Here is a 23,953-nt window from a genome sequence, read left to right as displayed (position 1 = left end):
GCAGGGAAAAGTACCCATTAAAGGATTAAAACTTGATTTTCTTCAGACACCATCTTCGCACATCCTCCCAGATGTACAAGCAAAGAATGACTGGGGGCTTATGGGAAGTGGGAGTGATGCTTAACAGCTCTGCTGGGGTGTTCTTTGCTTCCTCCTGGTAGCCAGGAGTTGAATTCCGACTAGTACTTTAATGGATTTGAGGACTCTCCATGCCAATGGAAAGAAATATACTGTTAAATTTATATAAACACTGATAACAATTATTCATATAAACATTAATAAAAGAAAAGTTATAAGGGTTCAAAGGTATATGACCATGTATTTGACTGCAAAGGGCTATAATATATATATATATATATATATATATATATATATATATATATATATATATATAAAATAATATTTAATAATGTATTTTACTGTGTATTTTCTGTAAATATTACAATGTACTTCACATACAGGATCATGTTATTTTTATTTTAAATAAATATTTCTATTCATATAGTTATATAAGAATAGATATATATTTTACATTAACATTATCATATATATATATATATATATATATATATATATATATATATATTAAATAATAAAAATATTTTTGTTGTCTATGTGAAGAACATAGAAATGTAAAATATGTGCAACGCACTTTGTGTTCTGCGCTTTAGGTTCAACACATTGTAGGGTTAGCGCAATGCAGATTTAGTTCTCTTTAGGAACGTTATTCGAATATTAAATATAAAATATTGAAAAAAAATATTAATAATTATTATAGATAATGTAAAATATATATATTATATATTCTATGTATTTTTTAGAAAATGATAGTACTTCTATAATAATTATTTACATTAATTATTAATATGTTTATACTTAATAAACACATAATGCACCTTTAGATAACTCATGTCGGGTTAGCACACATGAAAAATTTGGGTATTCCGTTTGGACTTATGTGCGCCAACCCAACAGGAGTACACTAATTCTTCATAGCCCTTTAAGCTATGTGTAAGTCCTTTATCTACAGAATTGGCAACATTAATTATTATTATATATACTTACCTCCATTAGTAAACAGCATTTAGTTAATTAAATAACATACTCACCTCTTCCAAGATATAATGTAACAGCCAGTGGCCACACCAGTCTGGCTGCTTGCTGTTGGTGGACACTGAAGGCAAAAACATTCACTTGCACTTTCACCTGTGTGCAGGACAACTGTTGTTGGAAAAAGAAAATATTACCGTAATAACTGGACTTTTAATAGTCTTTATATCTGAGCACCTAACAGGCCCAATACAAAAAGTTAGGTACCCTTCCCTTTTAGAAATCATTTATAATGTTTAAGGTATTTATCCCTTTTCTGCATGCATATATTAAAAATGAGAATTACCAACAAAAATATTACGTAAAGGCATTTTTTGTATATTGCATTATTGAATACTTATGTTATTTTACTGCTAAATGCTCATACAATTCAAGGAGGTTTTAGCAAAAAGAAAAAAATCCTGTTCCATGCAAGACCCTTGCTAAAAATTAGAATTTATAAGTCTATATTTAAATATAGTCTGTAGAATTAGGGATAACACAATTATTTTCACTGGTAGTGCTTGTACCAGGTGTTGGCATCAGTGCAGAATATATTGAACACAATTTGTAGGATTTTTGGTATGGATGTTCGAATGATGCTCTATTTTAAACAGTAACGGCTAGATTACGAGTTTTGCGGTAAGCTAAAACGCAGCGTTAACAGGTGCTAACGCTGCTTTTTTACTACCGCTGGTATTACGAGTCTTGCAGGTTTAGGGGCACCGCACACTTTTTTGGCCTTACCGCAAAACGATTTACGTAAAATTTGTAAAGTCTTTTTTCTATGGGACTTTCATAGTGCTGGTATTACGAGTCTATCCTGGGAGGCCAAAAAGTGAGCTGTACACCCTATACCGACAAGATCCCTAACGCATTCTAAAGTTAGCAGTTATGAGTTTTATGTTACAACGCGGTAGCATAAAACTCATAACTAAAGTGCTAAAAAGTACACTAACACCCATAAACTACCTATTAACCCCTAAACCGAGGCCCTCCCGCATCGCAAACACTAAAATAAAAATTTTAACCCCTAATCTTCCGCTCCGGACATCGCCACCACTAGAATAAACATATTAACCCTTAAACCGCCGCACTCCCGCCTCAAAACACTAGTTAAATATTATTAACCCCTAATCTGCCGCCCCTAACATCGCCGCAACCTAACTACATTTATTAACCCCTAATCTGCCGCTCCGGACATCGCCACCACCTACATTATACTTAATAACCCCTAATCTGATGCCCCCAACATCGCTGATACCTATATTATTTTTATTAACCCCTAATCTGCCGCCCATAACGTCGCCGCCACTATTCTAAATGTATTAACCCCTAAACCTAAGTCTAACCCTAACACCCCCTAACTTAAATATAATTTAAATAAATCTAAATAAAATTCCTATCATTAACTAAATAATTCCTATTTAAAACTAAATACTTACCTATAAAATAAACCCTAAGATAGCTACAATATAACTAATAGTGACATTGTATCTAGCTTAGGTTTTTTTTTTATTTCACAGGCAAGTTTGTATTTATTTTAACTAGGTAGAATAGTTACTAAATAGTTATTAACTATTTAATAACTACCTAGCTAAAATAAATACACATTTACCTGTAAAATAGAACCTAACCTAAGTTACTAACACCTAACACTACAATTAAATAAATTAAACTAAATTAAAAACAATTAAATTAGCTAAATCACAACAAAAAACTAAAATTACAGAAAATAAAAAGCAAATTACAAGATATTTAAACTAATTACACCTAATCTAAGAGCCCTATCAAAATAAAAAAGCCCCCCTAAAATTAAAAAAAACATAGCCTAAACTAAACTACCAATAGCCCTTAAAAGGGCCTTTTGCGGGGCATTGCCCCAAAGTAATCAGCTCTTTTACCTGTAAAAAAAAAATACAAACACCCCTCAAACAGTAAAACCCACCACCCACACAACCAATCCCCCAAATAAAATACTATCTAAAAAAACATAAGCTCCCCATTGCCCTGAAAAGGGCATTTGGATGGGCATTGCCCTTGAAAGGGCAGTTAGCTCTTTTGCGGCCCAAACCCGCGTTGGATGGATGAAGATAGAAGATGCCGTCTGGATGAAGACTTCTGCCCGTCTAGAGGACCACTTCGCCCGGCTTGGATGAAGACTTCTCCCGGCTTCGTTGAGGACTTTGGCCCGGTTAGATGAAGACTTCTGCCGCTTCCTTGAGGATGGATGTCCGGTCTTCAGAACAGTAAGTCGATCTTCAAGGGGCTAGTGTTAGTTTTTTTTTAAGGGTGTATTGGGTGGGTTTTATTTTTTAGATTAGGGTTTGGGCTGCAAAAGAGCTAACTGCCATTTTAAGGGCAATGCCCATCCAAATGCCCTTTTCAGGGCAATGGGGAGCTTAGGTTTCTTTAAAAAGTAGTTTTTTGGGGGGGTTGGTTGTGTGGGTGGTGGGTTTTACTGTGGGGGGATGATTGTATTATTTTTTTTTTTACAGGTAAAAGATCTGATTACTTTGGGGCAATGCTGCGCAAAAGGCCCTTTTAAGGGCTATTGGTAGTTTAGCTTAGGCTAGGGTTTTTTTTTATTTTGGGGGGGGCTTTTTTATTTTGATAGGGCTCTTAGATTAGGTGTAATTAGTTTAAATATCTTGTAATTTGTTTTTTATTTTCTGTAATTTAGTGGTTTTTTGTGATTTAGCTAATTTAATTTTAATTTATTTTATTTAGTTAATTTATTTAATTGTAGTGTAGTGTTAGTGTAACTTAGGTTAGGTTTTATTTTACAGGTAAAATTTGTATTTATTTTAGCTAGGTAGTTATTAAATAGTTAATAACTATTTACTAACTATTCTACCTAGTTAAAATAAATACAAACTTGCCTGTGAAATAAAAATAAACCCTAAGCTAGATACAATGTAACTATTAGTTATACTGTAGAAAGCTTAGGGTTTATTTTATAGGTAAGTATTTAGTTTTAAATAGCACGTTACACCAGCTCACCGCTCACTTAAGCAGCGCTGGTATTGAAGTGAAGTGTGGAGCAAAATGTTGCTCTACGCTCACTTTTTGTCTTTTAACGCCGGGTTTGTAAAAACTCGTAATACCAGCGCTGTAGGAAAGTGAGCGGTGACAATAACATACAAGTTAGCACCGCACCCCTGTTACCGCAAAACTCATAATCTAGCCGTGTTTTAGTAATTTAACTTTTGTTGTCTTGGCTCACTTCGGGTAAACATAAATCTTATAGAATTAAATAAGAGAGAGTGACTTTCTTCCTTGTCAAACATTTCCAATAAACGCACAAAACAGAAAATATTTTGGATAATAAACATTAATTAAAATAGAAATGTATGTTGTTTATATCCAAACAAATCTATCATACAACACTAAGTAAGGATATTGTTATTTTTAGCTAACAGACTCTTGCCTACAGTTGCCAGTAGGTGATTTAAAGGGACACTGAACCTAAATTTTTTCTTTCGTGATTCAGATAGAGCATGCAATTTTAAGCAACTTTCTAATTTACTCCTATTATCAATTTTTCTTCACTTGCTATCTTTATTTGAAAAAAAGGCATCTAAGCTTCTTTTTTGGTTTAGTACTCTGGACAGCACTTTTTTATTGGTGGATGAATTTATCAGCAAGAATAACCCAGGTTATTCACCAAAAATGGGCCGGCATCTAAACTTACATTCTTGCATTTCAAATAAAGATAACAAGAGAATGAAGAAAATTTGATAATAGGAGTAAATTAGAAAGTTGCTTAAAATTGCATGCTCTATCTGAATCGCGAAAGAAAAAATTTGGGTTCAGTGTCCCTTTAAACAAGTATACGGGAAGCTTCCCTTTAAGTATACGGGAAGCTTCTGCACATGTAAACAAATCAGATTATTTTCTTCTTTGGTTCTCTTTGAAACATATAATTATTGCCTGCACTATATTATATAAACATTCAGCTTTGCACACTTTTGTGATTTAACAGTTTGTGCTGCTGGTTCTGCATTAATAAAGCGAACAGATGTTATATCCAGAAACTCACTATTTTCCACATAGGATTCAAGTTGGTCCACAGAAGTGACAGCAGTAGCCAATTGGAGCTGGCTGGATTTAATGGTCAAGGCCCATGGGGAAGCGCTTAAGATATCCGTCATCAAAAGGAAGGGAATGTCTGTATACACACAGTCTAAATGTTCAAACTGAGAGAAGAGAAGTGTCAGACATGTATTACAGAAAACACAAATGCAAGACATGGCTGTAATAAAGCTTCCAGTTGCAGTAGGCTGTATAAATAACTAAAAGATGCATTAACCCTTACTGAAAAGAGCAAATAAAATAAACCATAATTTATGCTTACCTGGTAAATTCATTTTTTTCATGGTGGGGAGAGTCCACGATCCATTACTCCTGGGAATTACTGTCCCATGCCACTAGGAGGAGGCAAAGATTCCCAAACCCCAAAAGCTCTATAAAACCCCTCCAACACCTCATAGATACCCAAGTCTAACATAGAGCCAATCAAAATGAGACAGGGAAAGAAATAAGAGCAACAAATAAAAGGAGCAGGGAAAAAAAGATGTGTGTACAAAAGAACCAAACATACAAAAGAAGGAACTCAGTAGTGCTAAAACAAATGCGTGAGAAACCACTTAAGGTCAGCTGATAGTTAATAGTGCAGTGTATTCCAAACTGTATGACAGCTTAAGGAAACTTTTATAGGTAGCTGCATAGGCGAATTGGTCAAGATAAATCCCCCACTGTTGCCCAAGCCTGCTTACTATACCGGACACTTTGGGATCTACGATGCACGGGTACCTTATACCATCTCCGAGTGCTCGTTTCTTCACCGGCTCAGCTGCTTGGCGTCCTCGTGGGTCTGCAGATGTACAGCGTCTCTCCTCTTCGATGAGCGCTAGATCCTATTGGCTAGTCAGAGCGTCAATCAGCAGTAACCAATCCGTGGAAAGTACCGATGCTGAAGAATCACCAATCACTATTAGCTGCACGCACACACCTCCCCACAGCTTAACAGCTTAACAGTCCAGGATACACTGGCAAAATGTAGAAATATAGAGAAGCGGTAGTCCTGGAGAGTATAATTAAAACGTCTTTATTTCAAACTCAGATTAAAAACGAATGGCAGTCACAAGTAAAAGCATACCAGGTGTGGCACTGTTTGGCTTACGCGTTTCGGCTGAGAGCCGTAGTCATAGCCTATAGTGCTGTGTGACACACCTCTCTAAATACTCATACCTAAAATCCTATTGGTTAAAAGTTAGAACACACCTGTTGATTACATACTCTATACAAAGAAAACTAATATAAACAGAACCTCCTAAGCAATTAAACCTGACGAATTTGACAAATACAGAATTAACTTATACATGGAATAAGCATATTGCAGAATGAAAAATACACACCAAACCTCCAAAAATCGAAATAGTGCAATATACAATGTGCAAAATCTCAAAACATACATTGTGTACAATGTGTACCATATTAGCTATAGATATTCTCACTTTAACAAAGAATATGAGGGTTCAAAAGTCAAAACCTGTAATACACATAGAAAAGTCTAATACTGTTCAGGCGGACCCTAACCCTATAACATAATTATAAATCTTAATCATAAGCAATAATATGGGTTAAAATTTCTAAGTTACATGATTGTCCAAGGGTAAAGTATATATGAAAAAATGAAATCAAATGCCTGAATAGCGCAAGAGATTCCAGCGTCCTAAACCGGTAAATGTGACATGCATAGGAGTGGCTCACAGAGAGCTAAGGAGCCCAAACCAGTTACCACAAATTCATGATATCATACTTGGAGTTGAGCCCATTTGGAATACGAGTGCCCATTGTAAAAATCCAATGGGCTTCTCTCAACTCCAGCATGCGATCTATGGAACCTCCCCTTTTAGGTCTGTGAACCCTTTCTATAGCACTCCAAGAAAAGGAAGAAAGGTTCCCTCCATGGTAGACCCCGAAATGCTGGACTACAGGGGTACTCGATTTAACTGTAGTAAAAGAGGAAAGGTGTTCCCTAATTCTGGTGTTTACATCTCTGGAGGTGAGACCTATGTATTGAATTTTACATGAGGAGCAGTTAAGTACATAAATCACATTAGTACATGTGCAATTTAAGAGTGTTTTGATGTTAAATGTTTTCCCTGTAACATAACTTGTAAATGTATTTCCAGTGCGTACAAAGTCACACGGTTTGCATTTTCTGTGGCCGCATTTATGCATGCCCTGATGTCTGATCCACGCACAAGCATCATTAGTCTTAGTGGGCAACATAGTTGGGGATAGCTGGGAGCCCAGTGTGGGACCTTTCCTATATGCACACCTAACACCACTTTTAACCATTTCAATTAGTTTATCATCTGCATTGAGGATTTTAAAGTGCTTGCGTATAATGGAACAAATGTCATTGTATTGTCCACTGTGAGTGGTGACAAACGTCACTCCATCAAAGGGCTTAGAATCATTTATTTGTCTATCTACCAGAAGGCTATCTCTGGTTTTGGAGCTCACCAAATGTTTGGCCTTACAAATGGCTTTTTTTGGATATCTGCGTTGTTGAAGCCTAGATTCAAGGTCCCTGGCTAAAGTCTTGAAGTCGCTGTCATCTGAACAGTTTCTTTTTAATCTGATCATCTCCCCTTTAGCAATTGCTTCTGGGACATGTTTCGGATGGCAGCTAGTCCCAAATAGGACTGCATTCCCTGAGATGGGTTTCCTATAGGAAACTGTTTTAACTCTGCCATCTGGGAGCCCTATAAGGGTAAGATCTAAAAAATTAGCACTTATGTCATTAAATTCAAATGTAAATTTGAGATTCATGTCATTTGAATTTAGGGTTGAACAGAATTCTAAAGCTTGTTGTTGGGTTCCTGTCCATATGAAGATCAGATCGTCTATATATCTTCGATATGTAGATATATAGACACGGAAAGGGTTACTATCTCCAAAGATGTGGAAGAACTCCCAGAATCCTAGGAACAGATTAGCATAAGATGGGGCAAATTTAGCCCCCATCGCTGTTCCACACCTTTGGAGATAGTACACCCCCTCGAACACAAAAAAATTATGTGTAAGGAGGAACCCCACAACTTTCACAATGAAACAATTGAAATCTTCAGTGTAATTACCAAAGTTGTCTAAGAAAAAACAAATTGCCTTCAAACCTGTGTCATGGGGTATACAGGAGTAGAGTGAGACAGCATCCACAGTTAACCATCTGGATTGTGATGTCCAGACTACATTTTTCATTAACTGTAAAACATGTTTAGTATCTCGCAAATGCGAGGGTAATGAAATAACCATTGGCTGTAGGATGCTGTCCACCCACTCAGATAAATTGCACAGCAGGGAATCAACCCCACTTACAATTGGGCGACCTTTAACTTCAAAGAGGGACTTGTGGACCTTAGGAAAATGGTGGAAGGCAGGAATTTTAGGAAAATCAGGGACCAGGTATGCAAAGGTAGTTGGATCAATGAACCCTGATTCCACACCCTCATCCAAAAGATCCACAAGCTCCCTCCTGAAGACAGAGGTGGGGTCACCTTTAAGGATGGAATATTCCTCCCTATTGTTAAGTTGCCTTAATGCTTCAGCAACATAAGTTTCACGGTCAAGAACAACAGTCATACCTCCTTTATCGGCTTTTCTTATGGTGATACTGGAGTTATCTTTTAACTCTTTGACTGCTGCTCTTTCCCTGAAACCTAGGTTGCTTTTAGGTCGTTTCTTGGACTGTTTGAGAGCAATAAGATCCTGTTCAACCCTGTTGTAAAAAGTTTCTATAACATTACCCCTAACCTGTATGGGGTAAAAAGTAGATTTTCCCTTCATCAGGGGGCCTCTATTAAGAGTGCCTTGCGTGTTATGATTAGATTCTGACTGTAATTGTTGCAAAGAGACTACATCACATGTTTGTGAGAAGGAGAGAGACTCATTATAAGTCGAAGTCCCCTGTTGTTCATTATCACTGGCTTCACTAGTTGATGAAAAATATTTTTTTAAGGTTATGTTTCTAGTAAATTTATTGAGATCCAATAAGGTTTTGAACACATCGAAGTCATTGGTAGGTGAAAAGTTGAGCCCCAGACTAAGTACTTTTAATTGATCAACAGTAAGCAATGTAGATGACAAGTTGATAACATTACTATATGTAGCATCTATTTGTACTTTGTGATTGATTTGACTTGTCTCAGCTGGTATCTCTGCTGTGCCTGTGAGTTGTGATAAGATTGTGTTTTGGACTTCCTCCCTCCCCCTTTGTGTGGGATCTGGTCCTGGGGAAAAACCTGTTCCATAAGGCCTATATTTCCTGTTTGTGTGGCATTAACATGTAGACCTGGCTGGGATACAGGTATAGGATACATAGAATAGTTAGAATTCGTTTGGGGAGTTATATTATAGGGTGTCTCTACTATATGTGGTGGGGGAGTGATTATAGACCTCTGTGCAGGTAGTGAGTTGCTTTGTATCTCTCCTATACACTGAGGTTCACTAGTATTAATACTGGTAGTTACACTTGATGTTTGAATGTTTGATATTTCATCACTACCATCTGTACTATACTCAGTATCACTTCCAGAGAACGTTACATTTCTATTGTTATTCGTCTGTCTGTGTCTGTTCCTACGTCCCCTTCCTCTCCCCCCAAATCTGGGCTGATTTTGTCTAAATGTAGATCTTTGTTTTTTACTCCATATATACACTGTATTATTAAGATAATCATTCTTATCTCTCAAAAATTTAGTGTGTTTCCTCTCCATGATATTTGATCTGCTAGTAGCTAAGATACCTCTAAGGATGTTGTCAAATTTGGCAAAATCAGATACTGTGCTGCGCAAATTAAGTTCTGCCTGTAACTCTGCAATTTCTGACTTAATTTTATCGAGTTGCTTAACTTTGTATTGTAACATAAGAAGCATCAGATTAAGTGAGCAATTGGATAATACTTTGTTCCATTCTTCCACAAAGTCTTTGTCATTACAGTCCACATCAAAGGTTGGAAATTTAAAAATACGTAGACCTCTGGGGATCATTTGTAATGATCGGTATTTCTCAATTGTCCAAATATCCCACTGGAGTTTGGATTCCTTAATTAGCAGATCTTCCATCATGTCAAAGAGTGAGCTAAGTGCTAGTACACTTTTGTCCTCAGAAAATATCACTTCACTACTAGCAGTCCCTTCATATCTTGCTGAATAGGGCATCAGAGAGTAAAATTGCTGTATAGGAGGGTGTATAGAGGTGTGAGCCATTTCGTCCATATTACTGTGGGGAGCTTAAGACTTTACTTTGTGTGTGTAACGGACGCTACTACTGAGTGTTGGTACTGCCAGTAAAGTACCCAAATAATCAAACATACAAAAGAAGGAACTCAGTAGTGCTAAAACAAATGCGTGAGAAACCACTTAAGGTCAGCTGATAGTTAATAGTGCAGTGTATTCCAAACTGTATGACAGCTTAAGGAAACTTTTATAGGTAGCTGCATAGGCGAATTGGTCAAGATAAATCCCCCACTGTTGCCCAAGCCTGCTTACTATACCGGACACTTTGGGATCTACGATGCACGGGTACCTTATACCATCTCCGAGTGCTCGTTTCTTCACCGGCTCAGCTGCTTGGCGTCCTCGTGGGTCTGCAGATGTACAGCGTCTCTCCTCTTCGATGAGCGCTAGATCCTATTGGCTAGTCAGAGCGTCAATCAGCAGTAACCAATCCGTGGAAAGTACCGATGCTGAAGAATCACCAATCACTATTAGCTGCACGCACACACCTCCCCACAGCTTAACAGCTTAACAGTCCAGGATACACTGGCAAAATGTAGAAATATAGAGAAGCGGTAGTCCTGGAGAGTATAATTAAAACGTCTTTATTTCAAACTCAGATTAAAAACGAATGGCAGTCACAAGTAAAAGCATACCAGGTGTGGCACTGTTTGGCTTACGCGTTTCGGCTGAGAGCCGTAGTCATAGCCTATAGTGCTGTGTGACACACCTCTCTAAATACTCATACCTAAAATCCTATTGGTTAAAAGTTAGAACACACCTGTTGATTACATACTCTATACAAAGAAAACTAATATAAACAGAACCTCCTAAGCAATTAAACCTGACGAATTTGACAAATACAGAATTAACTTATACATGGAATAAGCATATTGCAGAATGAAAAATACACACCAAACCTCCAAAAATCGAAATAGTGCAATATACAATGTGCAAAATCTCAAAACATACATTGTGTACAATGTGTACCATATTAGCTATAGATATTCTCACTTTAACAAAGAATATGAGGGTTCAAAAGTCAAAACCTGTAATACACATAGAAAAGTCTAATACTGTTCAGGCGGACCCTAACCCTATAACATAATTATAAATCTTAATCATAAGCAATAATATGGGTTAAAATTTCTAAGTTACATGATTGTCCAAGGGTAAAGTATATATGAAAAAATGAAATCAAATGCCTGAATAGCGCAAGAGATTCCAGCGTCCTAAACCGGTAAATGTGACATGCATAGGAGTGGCTCACAGAGAGCTAAGGAGCCCAAACCAGTTACCACAAATTCATGATATCATACTTGGAGTTGAGCCCATTTGGAATACGAGTGCCCATTGTAAAAATCCAATGGGCTTCTCTCAACTCCAGCATGCGATCTATGGAACCTCCCCTTTTAGGTCTGTGAACCCTTTCTATAGCACTCCAAGAAAAGGAAGAAAGGTTCCCTCCATGGTAGACCCCGAAATGCTGGACTACAGGGGTACTCGATTTAACTGTAGTAAAAGAGGAAAGGTGTTCCCTAATTCTGGTGTTTACATCTCTGGAGGTGAGACCTATGTATTGAATTTTACATGAGGAGCAGTTAAGTACATAAATCACATTAGTACATGTGCAATTTAAGAGTGTTTTGATGTTAAATGTTTTCCCTGTAACATAACTTGTAAATGTATTTCCAGTGCGTACAAAGTCACACGGTTTGCATTTTCTGTGGCCGCATTTATGCATGCCCTGATGTCTGATCCACGCACAAGCATCATTAGTCTTAGTGGGCAACATAGTTGGGGATAGCTGGGAGCCCAGTGTGGGACCTTTCCTATATGCACACCTAACACCACTTTTAACCATTTCAATTAGTTTATCATCTGCATTGAGGATTTTAAAGTGCTTGCGTATAATGGAACAAATGTCATTGTATTGTCCACTGTGAGTGGTGACAAACGTCACTCCATCAAAGGGCTTAGAATCATTTATTTGTCTATCTACCAGAAGGCTATCTCTGGTTTTGGAGCTCACCAAATGTTTGGCCTTACAAATGGCTTTTTTTGGATATCTGCGTTGTTGAAGCCTAGATTCAAGGTCCCTGGCTAAAGTCTTGAAGTCGCTGTCATCTGAACAGTTTCTTTTTAATCTGATCATCTCCCCTTTAGCAATTGCTTCTGGGACATGTTTCGGATGGCAGCTAGTCCCAAATAGGACTGCATTCCCTGAGATGGGTTTCCTATAGGAAACTGTTTTAACTCTGCCATCTGGGAGCCTTTCTTCCTTTTCTTGGAGTGCTATAGAAAGGGTTCACAGACCTAAAAGGGGAGGTTCCATAGATCGCATGCTGGAGTTGAGAGAAGCCCATTGGATTTTTACAATGGGCACTCGTATTCCAAATGGGCTCAACTCCAAGTATGATATCATGAATTTGTGGTAACTGGTTTGGGCTCCTTAGCTCTCTGTGAGCCACTCCTATGCATGTCACATTTACCGGTTTAGGACGCTGGAATCTCTTGCGCTATTCAGGCATTTGATTTCATTTTTTCATATATACTTTACCCTTGGACAATCATGTAACTTAGAAATTTTAACCCATATTATTGCTTATGATTAAGATTTATAATTATGTTATAGGGTTAGGGTCCGCCTGAACAGTATTAGACTTTTCTATGTGTATTACAGGTTTTGACTTTTGAACCCTCATATTCTTTGTTAAAGTGAGAATATCTATAGCTAATATGGTACACATTGTACACAATGTATGTTTTGAGATTTTGCACATTGTATATTGCACTATTTCGATTTTTGGAGGTTTGGTGTGTATTTTTCATTCTGCAATATGCTTATTCCATGTATAAGTTAATTCTGTATTTGTCAAATTCGTCAGGTTTAATTGCTTAGGAGGTTCTGTTTATATTAGTTTTCTTTGTATAGAGTATGTAATCAACAGGTGTGTTCTAACTTTTAACCAATAGGATTTTAGGTATGAGTATTTAGAGAGGTGTGTCACACAGCACTATAGGCTATGACTACGGCTCTCAGCCGAAACGCGTAAGCCAAACAGTGCCACACCTGGTATGCTTTTACTTGTGACTGCCATTCGTTTTTAATCTGAGTTTGAAATAAAGACGTTTTAATTATACTCTCCAGGACTACCGCTTCTCTATATTTCTACAAAAGAACCAATACTAAAAAACACAGGGTGGGGTCTTGTGGACTCTCACCACCATGAAATAAATACATTTTTCAGGTAAGCATAAATGATGTTTTCTTTCATAAAGGTGGTGAGAGTCCACAATCCATTACTCCTGAGAATTAATACCCAAGCTGTGGAGTCCACAAGTAATGAGACAAGAACAAAAAAAGCAAATGCACTTAAAATTTAAATAACAAGCAAAAATAAATCAAGCTGAGATGACTGCCTGAAGGACTTTCCTACCAAAAGCTGCCCCAGAAGAAGCGAAAACATCAGAATGGTAGAATTTAGTAAAAGTATGCAAAGAAGACCAAGTAGCTGCCTTGCAAATTGGTCAACTTATGCCTCATTCTTAAGAGCCCAAGAAGTGGCAACTGACCTGGTAGACTAAGCAGTAATCCGTTTAGGTGGAGGTTGTCCCAGCTCCAAATAAGCTTGGTGAATCAAGAGTTTCAACCAAGAAGCCAATGAAATAAGCAGTAGCTTTCTGCACTCTATTATAACCTGAACAATAAACAAACTAGAAGTTTGTCTAAAATCGTAAGTAGCATTAGCATAATACTTCAAGGCCCTAATGACATCCAAATTGTGAAGAAGCCTTTCTGAAGAATTCTTAGGATTAGGACACAAAGAAGGAACAAAACTTTATCGATTAATATAGTCTGAGAACACAACCTTAGGCAAAAAAAATAAAAAAAATATATAAAAAATTTGGTTCTTAAAACCACCTTATCTTGATGAAAAATAACATAAGAAGAATCACAAGAGGAGATAATTCAGAAACTCTTCTAGCAGATGAGATAGCCAAAAGAAACAAAAGTTTCCAAGAAAGAAGCTTAAATGTTCACTTTATGCCTAGGCTCAAACAGGGGAGCCTGCAAAATCTTTACTACCAAATTAACGGCTAGATTTAGAGTTTGGCGTTAGCCGTCAAAACCAGCGTTAGAGGCTCCTAACGCTGGTATTTAGAGTCTTGTAGGTAAGGGTCTAACGCTCACTTTGCAGCTGCGACTTTCCATACCGCAGATCCCCCTACGCCATTTGCGTATCCTATCTTTTCAATGGGATCTTTCTAACGCCGGTATTTAGAGTCTTGGCTGAAGTGAGCGGTAGACCCTCTACCGACAAAACTCCAGCCGCAGAAAAAAGTTAGGAGTTAAGAGCTTTCTGGGCTAACGCCGGTTCATAGAGCTCTTAACTACTGTGCTCTAAAGTACACTAACACCCATAAACTACCTAAGCACCCCTAAACCGAGGCCCCCCCACATCGCCGCCACTCTAATAAATTTTTTTAACCTAACCCCTAATCTGCCGACCGCACACCGCGGCAACCTATGTTATCCCTATGTACCCCTAATCTGCTGCCCCTAACACCGCCGACCCCTATATTATATTTATTAACCCCTAACCTGCCGCCCCCAACGTCGCCGCCACCTACCTACAATTATTAACCACTAATCTGCCGACCGGACCTCACTGCTACTATAATAAAGTTATTAACCCCTAATCCGCCTCACTCCCGCCTCAATAACCCTATAATAAATAGTATTAACCCCTAATCTGCCCTCCCTAACATCGCCAACACCTAACTTCAAGTATTAACCCCTAATCTGCCGACCGGACCTCACCGCTACTATAATGTATTAACCCCTAAAGCTATGTCTAAGCCTAACACTAACACCCCCTAACTTAAATATAATTTAAATCTAACGAAATAAATTAACTCTTATTAAATAAATTATTCCTATTTAAAGCTAAATACTTACCTGTAAAATAAACCCTAATATAGCTACAATATAAATTATAATTATATTGTAGCTATTTTAGGATTTATATTTATTTTACAGGCAACTTTGTATTTATTTTAACCAGGTAAAATAGCTATTAAATAGTAAAGAACTATTTAATAGCTACCTAGTTAAAATAATTACAAAACTACCTGTAAAATAAATCCTAACCTAAGTTACAATTAAACCTAACACTACACTATCAATAAATTAATTAAATAAAATACCTACATTGATCTACAATTAAATCTAAGACTACACTATCAATAAATTAATTAAATAAAATACCTACAAATAAATACAAATAAATAAACTAACTAAAGTACAAAAAATAAAAAAAGCTAAGTTACAAAAAATAAAAAAAATAATTACAAACATAATAAAAATATTACAACAATTTTAAGCTAATTACACCTACTCTAAGCCCCCTAATAAAATAACAAAGCCCCCCAAAATAAAAAAATGCCCTACCCTATTCTAAAATTAAAATAGAAAAGCTCTTTTACCTTACCAGCCCTTAAAAGGGCCTTTTGCGGGGCATGCCCCAAAGAATTCAGCTCTTTTACCTGTAAAAAACCCCCATACAATACCCCCCCTCCCCAACATTACAACCCACCACCCACATACCCATAATCTAACCCAAACCCCCCTTAAATAAACCTAACACTAAGCCCCTGAAGATCTTCCTACCTTATCTTCACCACACCGGGTATCACCGATCCGTCCAAGCTCCGAAATCTTCATCCAAGCCCAAGCGGGGGCTGGAGATCCATCATCCGGCTGAAGTCTTCTATCAAGCGGCAAGAAGAAGTCCAGAAGAGGCTCCAAAGTCTTCATCCTATCCGGGCAGAAGAGGAGATCCGGACCGGCAACCATCTTCATCCAAGCGGCATCTTCTATCTTCATCCGATGACGAGCGGCTCCATCTTGAAGACCTCCAGCGCGGATCCATCCTCTTCTTCCGACGTCCTAAGTCCGAATGAAGGTTCCTTTAAATGACGTCATCCAAGATGGCGTCCCTCGAATTCCGATTGGCTGATAGGATTCTATCAGCCAATCGGAATTAAGGTAGGGAAAATCAGATTGGCTGATTGAATCAGCCAATCAGATTGAGCTTGCATTCTATTGGCTGTTCCGATCAGCCAATAGAATGCGAGCTCAATCTGATTGGCTGATTGGATCAGCCAATCGGATTGAACTTGAATCTGATTGGCTGATTCCATCAGCCAATCAGATTTTTCCTACCTTAATTCCGATTGGCTGATAGAATCCTATCAGCCAATCGGAATTCGAGGGACGCCATCTTGTAGCTATATTAGGGTTTATTTTACAGGTAAGTATTTAGCTTTAAATAGGAATAATTTATTTAATAAGAGTTAATTTATTTCGTTAGATTTAAATTATATTTAACTTAGGGGGGTGTTAGTGATAGGGTTAGATTTAGCTTTAGGGGTTAATACATTTATTAGAGTAGCGGTGCGGTCCGGTCGGCAGATTAGGGGTTAATACTTGAAGTTAGGTGTCAGCGATGTTAGGGAGGGCAGATTAGGGGTTAATACTATTTATTATAGGGTTAGTGAGGCGGATTAGGGGTTAATACATTTATTATAGTAGCGATGAGGTCCGGTCGGCAGATTAGGGGTTAATTATTGTAGGTAGCTGGCGGCGACGTTGTGGGGGGCAGATTAGGGGTTAATAAATCTAATATAGGGGTCGGCGGTGTTAGGGGCAGCAGATTAGGGGTACATAGGTATAATGTAGGTTGCGGCGGTGTATGGAGCGGCAGATTAGGGGTTAAAAAAAATATGCAGGGGTCAGCGATAGCGGGGGCGGCAGATAAGGGGTTAATAAGTGTAAGGTTTAGATTCGGGGTACATGTTAGAGTGTTAGGTGCAGACTTAGAAACTGTTTCCCCATAGGAAACAATGGGGCTGCGTTAAGAGCTGAACGCTGCTTTTTTGCAGGTGTTAGTTTTTTTTCCAGCTCAAACTGCCCCATTGTTTCCTATGGGGGAATCGTGCACGAGCACGTTTTTTAAGCTGGCCGCGTCCGTAAGCACCGCTGGTATTGAGAGTTGCAGTGGTGGTAAATATGCTCTACGGGATTGGGAATCTTTGCCTGATCCCTCCTAGTGACAGGAAGACTAATTTGCAGAAGTAATGGATTGTGGACTCTCACCGTCTGTATGAAAGAGATTGTAAATTATATTTGTCCAAAAATCACTTTCTAAAAATATTTGATCACAAACAGGATTTGCTCTGCTATAATAATCTGCTAATACTGAGCATGTTGCTTTTAGTTCTTGTTTCGAGAGAGGATATCATCAGATTACTATTACAGTTTATGTTTGTGTTAGCCTGTCTTTAACTATGCAGGACAGAAATGCTTGTGGAAGACATTAGTCTAATGTTAACAGAAATGAAACATGGGGAACAGACACAAATTTGTAATGTAATCTGTACATATTTTACATTAAAAAGGCATAAAAGACCCTTCCTTAAAGACTTGTTATATAATGAAAACATGAGGCCTTTTATATCAGCATTATTTCTTTCTTTTGTAAAAATAAAAACTAAAAAAAACTCCCATGTTCCCATATTGCCAATAGCAAAGGCATTTTCTACTGTTCTCTGAATGTGCTCTCCCATGAATTATGGTTTCAGTGGTTTCAGTTTGGCTGCAGATTCCAGCCAATATAATTCATATGCCTGAGTTATGTCAGTACGCACGTTCAACGTAAAAAGGCTCATATTTGCTATATGTAACTGCTCATATACATGCTATTTTTAGAACCACCTGCATCCTAGACTAGATTACTGTGAGCACAAGATACCATTATTACTTACCTTCATAGATACAAATTTTACAGCTACTTCAAAAGGAAATACGGTTTCAATAGTCACAGTTTCATCCTGGAAACAACGATTACAAATTCATGTTATAGGTTATATTTGATTTAACTAACACTGGTTATTCCTGCAGGATACAAAGACATTAGGTTTTCTATAATGCAGGTAAGTATTAAACACCTTACATGCAATGGTGGGATTCAGCCTGCTCTCACCAGTTCTTCAGAGCTGTTCCCAAAATTTAGAAAGTGTATAGGTTCTGTATTATAGAGAAATTAGAGAACCTGTTCCTAAAATTTTGGAATCCCACCAGAACCTGTTCCTTAAATTTCAGAATCCCACCACTGCTTAAAGGGACAGTAAAGTCAAAATTAAACTCGAATGGATTTTCTAGAGCATGAAATTGAATGACTTTCCAATTTACTTCTTTTATTAATTTTTGCTTAGTTTTCTTGGTTAAATAGTAAACTTATGTGATCTCAGGAGCGTGCACATCTTTACCCATCTGGTAGCAGGGTTTCAAAAAAAGTTTATAGTAATGTTATATATTGTTGAAGATACTGCTGCTATAGACTGCTAGACACGTGTATGCTTCTAAGATCCCATTAGCTTACATAGGTTTACTCTTTAACAAAGGATACCAAGAGGTACAAAGCAAATTTAATAAATTGGAAAGTTGTTTAAAATGTCATGACCTATCTGAATCACAAACTTTTAATTTTGACTTTACTGTCTCTAACATTTTTCTTTATGAAAATCCAACAATCTAAATTAAGTGCTAAATAATCCTGAAGCATAGGAATCTCTTAGCAGAATCATACAAACAATGTTTCGAATTGCAAAAAATAAGATACTGTACACAACTGCTGCATTTATGGACTTAGCTATATCTCAAAAATATAAATCATACATTCACATTTATAAATGTGTAGATTCATTTTCAAAAAAAGTATAAATAAAAGAATCCAATTCTATATAATGCCAGAGATTTCAATTTAATTAAATTGGGAAAATCTGACTACAATGTCCCTTTAAGTTTGTGTTTATTGTCCTTTTAATGCTTTGACATAATGTCCAGCACGTTAAAGACACTGTGTAAAACCAATGTTTGTGTGAGAGCATAGACAGCAACTAATAATTATATTATAAGATCATCTTACCCGGTGACATTTACAGGCAATCTGCTTGTTCTCAACTGTCGTCTCTATCAGATATGAAACATAAACCAGGAATACACGTGTGCCAACTGATCCGCAACGAATGTACAGAGGAATATCCAGCTACAAAGAAAATAAGAAGACTTAACCATATTCATGAAAATGTAACACTGATGAAGCACTTACAAGCAAGACTAGTTTTGTTATTGTGTAAGCACTTACTGTATATGTAAAAGGCACATGGCAAAGTATTATGTAAGTTTGATCCTTTACTCAAAATCAGTGGCTATGAATATGGTCCAGTGATTGCTAAATAAAATGTAAAATGAGAATAGAAACTATGAATTCAATTGATACAAAGTTTCTTTCTATGTTTGCTGTAGATCAATTCTGCTGGTGGTCCACAAGGAAGTAAAAATATATAATAATTTCTTGATTTTGCAAGTTAGATTCAAACAACAGGGGACAACCAACAGAGATGAGAGCTAATAGTATAAAATAATGTATTAACATATGATTATGAGCTTCAAAAATCAAGAAAAGGTAGCAATCATTGATGTGTATTTGGAAGGCAAATTAAACTAGAATATCCATATATACTATATATATATATATATATATATATATATATATATATATATATATATATATATATATATATATAAAATCATATCTACATACAGTATACAACAGAAGTGAGTACATCCCTGGGCAATATCACTTAAATATCAAATTATTAAAAATTGTATCACCTCTTAATAATTGTTTTATTTCTAAGTTGACTAGTAGAGTATTTCCTATTATAAACAATCAAAAACAAATACTTTAGAAAGATTATATTGAAAATACAGGCCCCAAAGTAGAAACTTAATGTAACAAAAGTGAATATACCAGTGGTCACTGACACAAGTTAGATCACTGAAACGGAGGGAACCTATGATTTCCAATTAGCCTAATTGCATGAGTATAGTTACCAGAACAGTCTAATTTTTTGACCAACGGGCTGTGTCTATCTGCAAGTTTGCATCGTGTCTTCACATGGAAAAGAATTGCCAGAGGAATTGAAAAATCTGATTGTGAGACTTCACAAAGATGGAAAAGGATACAGGAAGATTGGTGACCAACTAAAAATCTGTCAAAACGCAGTTGCAGCAGTAATCAGAAGGTATAGATCGATACACAGTGCCAAAAATCAGAGCCGCAGTGGCTTTCCTCCTAAAATGACACCACGGACAGTGAGCTACTTACACAATCTAGCTCTGAAAAACAGGCAACAGGCAAGTGCTTCAGATTTGCATCAAGGCAAGTGCTTCCGATTTGGCTCAGGTTTATCGATAGAAATTGGAGTTCCTGTGACAGCTCAGAAAGTGCTAAGGACATTGCATAATGTCAACTTATATGGACAGCATCCAAGGAAAAAACCCTTGCTTGCTCTTCGGCACAAAACTGCAAGATTAAACTCTGCTAAACAACATGAAAATCCTGATGAATACAGCGAGCACATTGTTTGGTAAGATGGCCAATACCAAGATACAATTTTTCGGCTCAGATTGGGTGCAGCATGTTTGGTGTGAACCTGGTCAGGGTTATTACAGTGAATGCATAGTCCCAACAGTGAATCATGGAGGTGGGAGTGTGACGATATGGGGCTGCATGACTGCAAAAGGTGTTTGGGAGATGACATTTATAGATAGCACCATGAATGCCTGCAATATACTAAAATACTGGCTGACAAGATGACTCCCAGTCCCCAGAAGTTTGGCAGAGGACGAATATTCCAGCATTAAAATGATCCAAAGCACACTGCCAAAATCACAAAGGAGTTTCTAAAGTGAAAGTGAAAACTATTTCCTGGATAAGTATGTCACCTGACTTGTAGAACACCTTTGGGGTATTTTAAAGAGAATGTTAGAGCAACACAAGCCCTCCAGAAAAGAGCAGCTGAAAACAAATTATCTCTGAAGAAGGGCAGAATATCTCTCCAGAAATTTGTACGACAAAAATAAAGGTGGACATGCAAAGTATTGAAAAAAAGAAAAGATTTGGTTCTCAGGAGGGCCGGACTGGGACCAAAAATAGGCCCGGGCATTTTAAGGCAAAGCAGCCCACTCCTTCCACCATTTTTTGTTTAACCACCCACATACACACACTCATATGCATGCACACCACACATATAAACACGCATATGCATGCACATTACATATATACACACAAACATATGCTGCACACCACACATTCATATGCATGCACACTACACATATACACAAGCATATACATGCACAACATACACGCACACCACTCATACACATGCTCATAAGCACGCACACCACACATACACACTCATATGCATGCACACCACACATACATCCTCATACACACTCATATGCATGCACACCACACACATATCCATATTATAATCTATCAAAAGAGTTCAGCAAAAGTAAATGCATTAATGTAGTATTGTTTAATCACATGTTCCTATAAGAGAATTTTAGATCTATATTGAAAAGAATCACTGCTTTTTATATCTACCACTAGAGAATAAGCAGTTGATGCTCATAACTCCAATTTATTCCCCATCAGAGGATTTACAGAACAGGTACAGACCAAACACAAACACTCTACTAAAACTAGTCAGCAACTATACTAAAACCAGTCCATCAACCTACCCCACAGCTACATCTTCTCTGAGATGCGAAAGAAATTTCCCGGTCTGCTCATGGGCGGCACATTGTTTACAATACATTTCAGCCACGCAGATTTTAAAATGACACAGTGATTACCCCAGTTAACGTTGTGAATATTATTGTGAGTTGATAGTTGAAGACGACTATTCAGTATCAGTTAAGACAAGTTAAAGAAAACAGCCCTCAGTATGATACATGTGAGGGAGCGCTCCCATTTATAACCCCACACGAACGCTGGAATCTGTTCCAATCTAAAATGCATTACAATGAGGATGCTGTACCGAGTTAAAAGCCTACCACAAGTTGTCTATTAATCACTGCAGCTATTTCACGGTTAGCAAGACTTGCTTGCGGTTTGTATTTATCTGGCACTAGAGGAATATTGCGTACCTGCTATTCTAGTTATCCAGAAGAATTCATGATTCAGAACATTGTGCGTCTAAATCTTTGCACACTTTTCCCGGTCTGCTCATGGTCCCGCCCACCTCTTTACTCCCATACTATATCATGCATAATGCCTTTACACTGAGTTTCCTATATAGTGAGCACACAGCATAATATGGAGGCATTATGGCGCCCACCCTGCTTACCACAAAAATTTGCTTGTACACTCCCGGCTCATTTGCAGTGCACGACCAGTTAAGCAAGCCAGGTGGTGAGCAGGTTGGGTGCCGCAATGCCTCCATATTATGCGGATTGCTGTGTGGTCCGTGTCAGATAGTAGAGTGCTCAGTTAACTACGTAGGAAACTCAGTGCACAGGCATTACAGGCATGATAGTATAAAAGTAAAGAGGTGGGCGGGACCATAAGCAGACCGGGAAATTACTTTTTTACTGAACCTGTGTCGGCTGAAATGTATTGTAAAAAAATGTGCCGCCCCCACACAAAAAAAAAAAGGCAGTACACATTTTCGTTAGAACCCTTATCCCTCTGTGGGCCTCTTCCAGGCCCGGTGCTGTGGCTGTGGCACCGCTTGCACAACTGGTAGGTCCACCAGTGGGTTAACGATCTTGTCCCCAATGAATGCAACAGTTAAAAAAATAAAAGTAAGAAGAACTCCCCAGTCACTGTGTGCCATGAAAAAGCCTGGTCTGCCCGCTTGGAAATGGCCCTTGCAAGTAACATTGAAAGCACCCGGTATGTGCTGTAATAGTGGGCGGAGCTAAGTTAACCAGTCCGGGCCTGGTTCTCAGTAATGAAAGGTGCACTGACTTTTGTTGCATTGATTTCCTGCTTTGGGGCCAGTATTTTTAAAATAGTAAATCTAAACTGTTAGTTTTTAATTTTACATAAGAGCAAATACCCTACTGCAATTTTGAATCATTTGACATTTAAGTGATATTGCACTGGGGTGTACTCACTTCTGTTGTATACTGTATATACATACACTATATGGCCAAAAGTGGTGGACACTACTCAGGGAAGGAACTAACATTGGTGCAGCATGTGCAGTGGCACCAGAGCCCAAGTGCTGGGGAAGCCCATAGCAGCCAGTCTACACATGTGAACAATCATAATGCAGAGGAGCCTTTTATTAGTGCAGGTTACCAGTCTGTCTTTCTTATCTATCCTCAAAAGCATTATACACAGCAGTACGTATATTATTACTATTGCTTATTACTGAATTACCTTTTTTTTGCAACAAGGCCCTCTGTTGAGTAGGAGTGCTTCTGCACCTACTAATTATTATGTTCAGGTGTTTCAGCTACACACATTGCTAAAAGGTGCATAAAAAAGAGCTCAGTGACTTTAAATGTGGCACTGCCATAGATTGCCACAAGTCAGTTCATAAAATATCTGCCCTACTAGATTTGCCATGGTAAACTGTGCTTTTATTGTGAAGTGGAAATTTTTAGGAGTAATAACAGATAATCCATGAATTGTCACACCACGTCT

The 23,953-nt window shown here is 37.7% G+C and overlaps 1 protein-coding gene across 1 annotated transcript in view; it reads right to left on the bottom strand.

Annotated features, from left to right (window-relative positions):
- Positions 1-23,953, bottom strand: part of TRAPPC11 (trafficking protein particle complex subunit 11) — a 157,681-nt gene that overhangs the window by 49,957 nt on the left and 83,771 nt on the right. Inside the window, exons 23-26 of the mRNA XM_053703866.1 lie at positions 19,373-19,492; positions 18,210-18,275; positions 5,132-5,288; positions 1,110-1,221 (exon numbers count right to left, since the gene is read on the bottom strand). Coding sequence (XP_053559841.1) covers positions 1,110-1,221; positions 5,132-5,288; positions 18,210-18,275; positions 19,373-19,492 — 455 coding nt within the window. The remainder of the gene's footprint in view (positions 1-1,109; positions 1,222-5,131; positions 5,289-18,209; positions 18,276-19,372; positions 19,493-23,953) is intronic.

The sequence above is a fragment of the Bombina bombina genome, chromosome 2 (genome assembly GCF_027579735.1).
Source record: "Bombina bombina isolate aBomBom1 chromosome 2, aBomBom1.pri, whole genome shotgun sequence".
In the NCBI taxonomy this organism is placed as follows: domain Eukaryota; kingdom Metazoa; phylum Chordata; class Amphibia; order Anura; family Bombinatoridae; genus Bombina; species Bombina bombina.
This window is presented reverse-complemented; position numbering and strand designations above follow the sequence as displayed.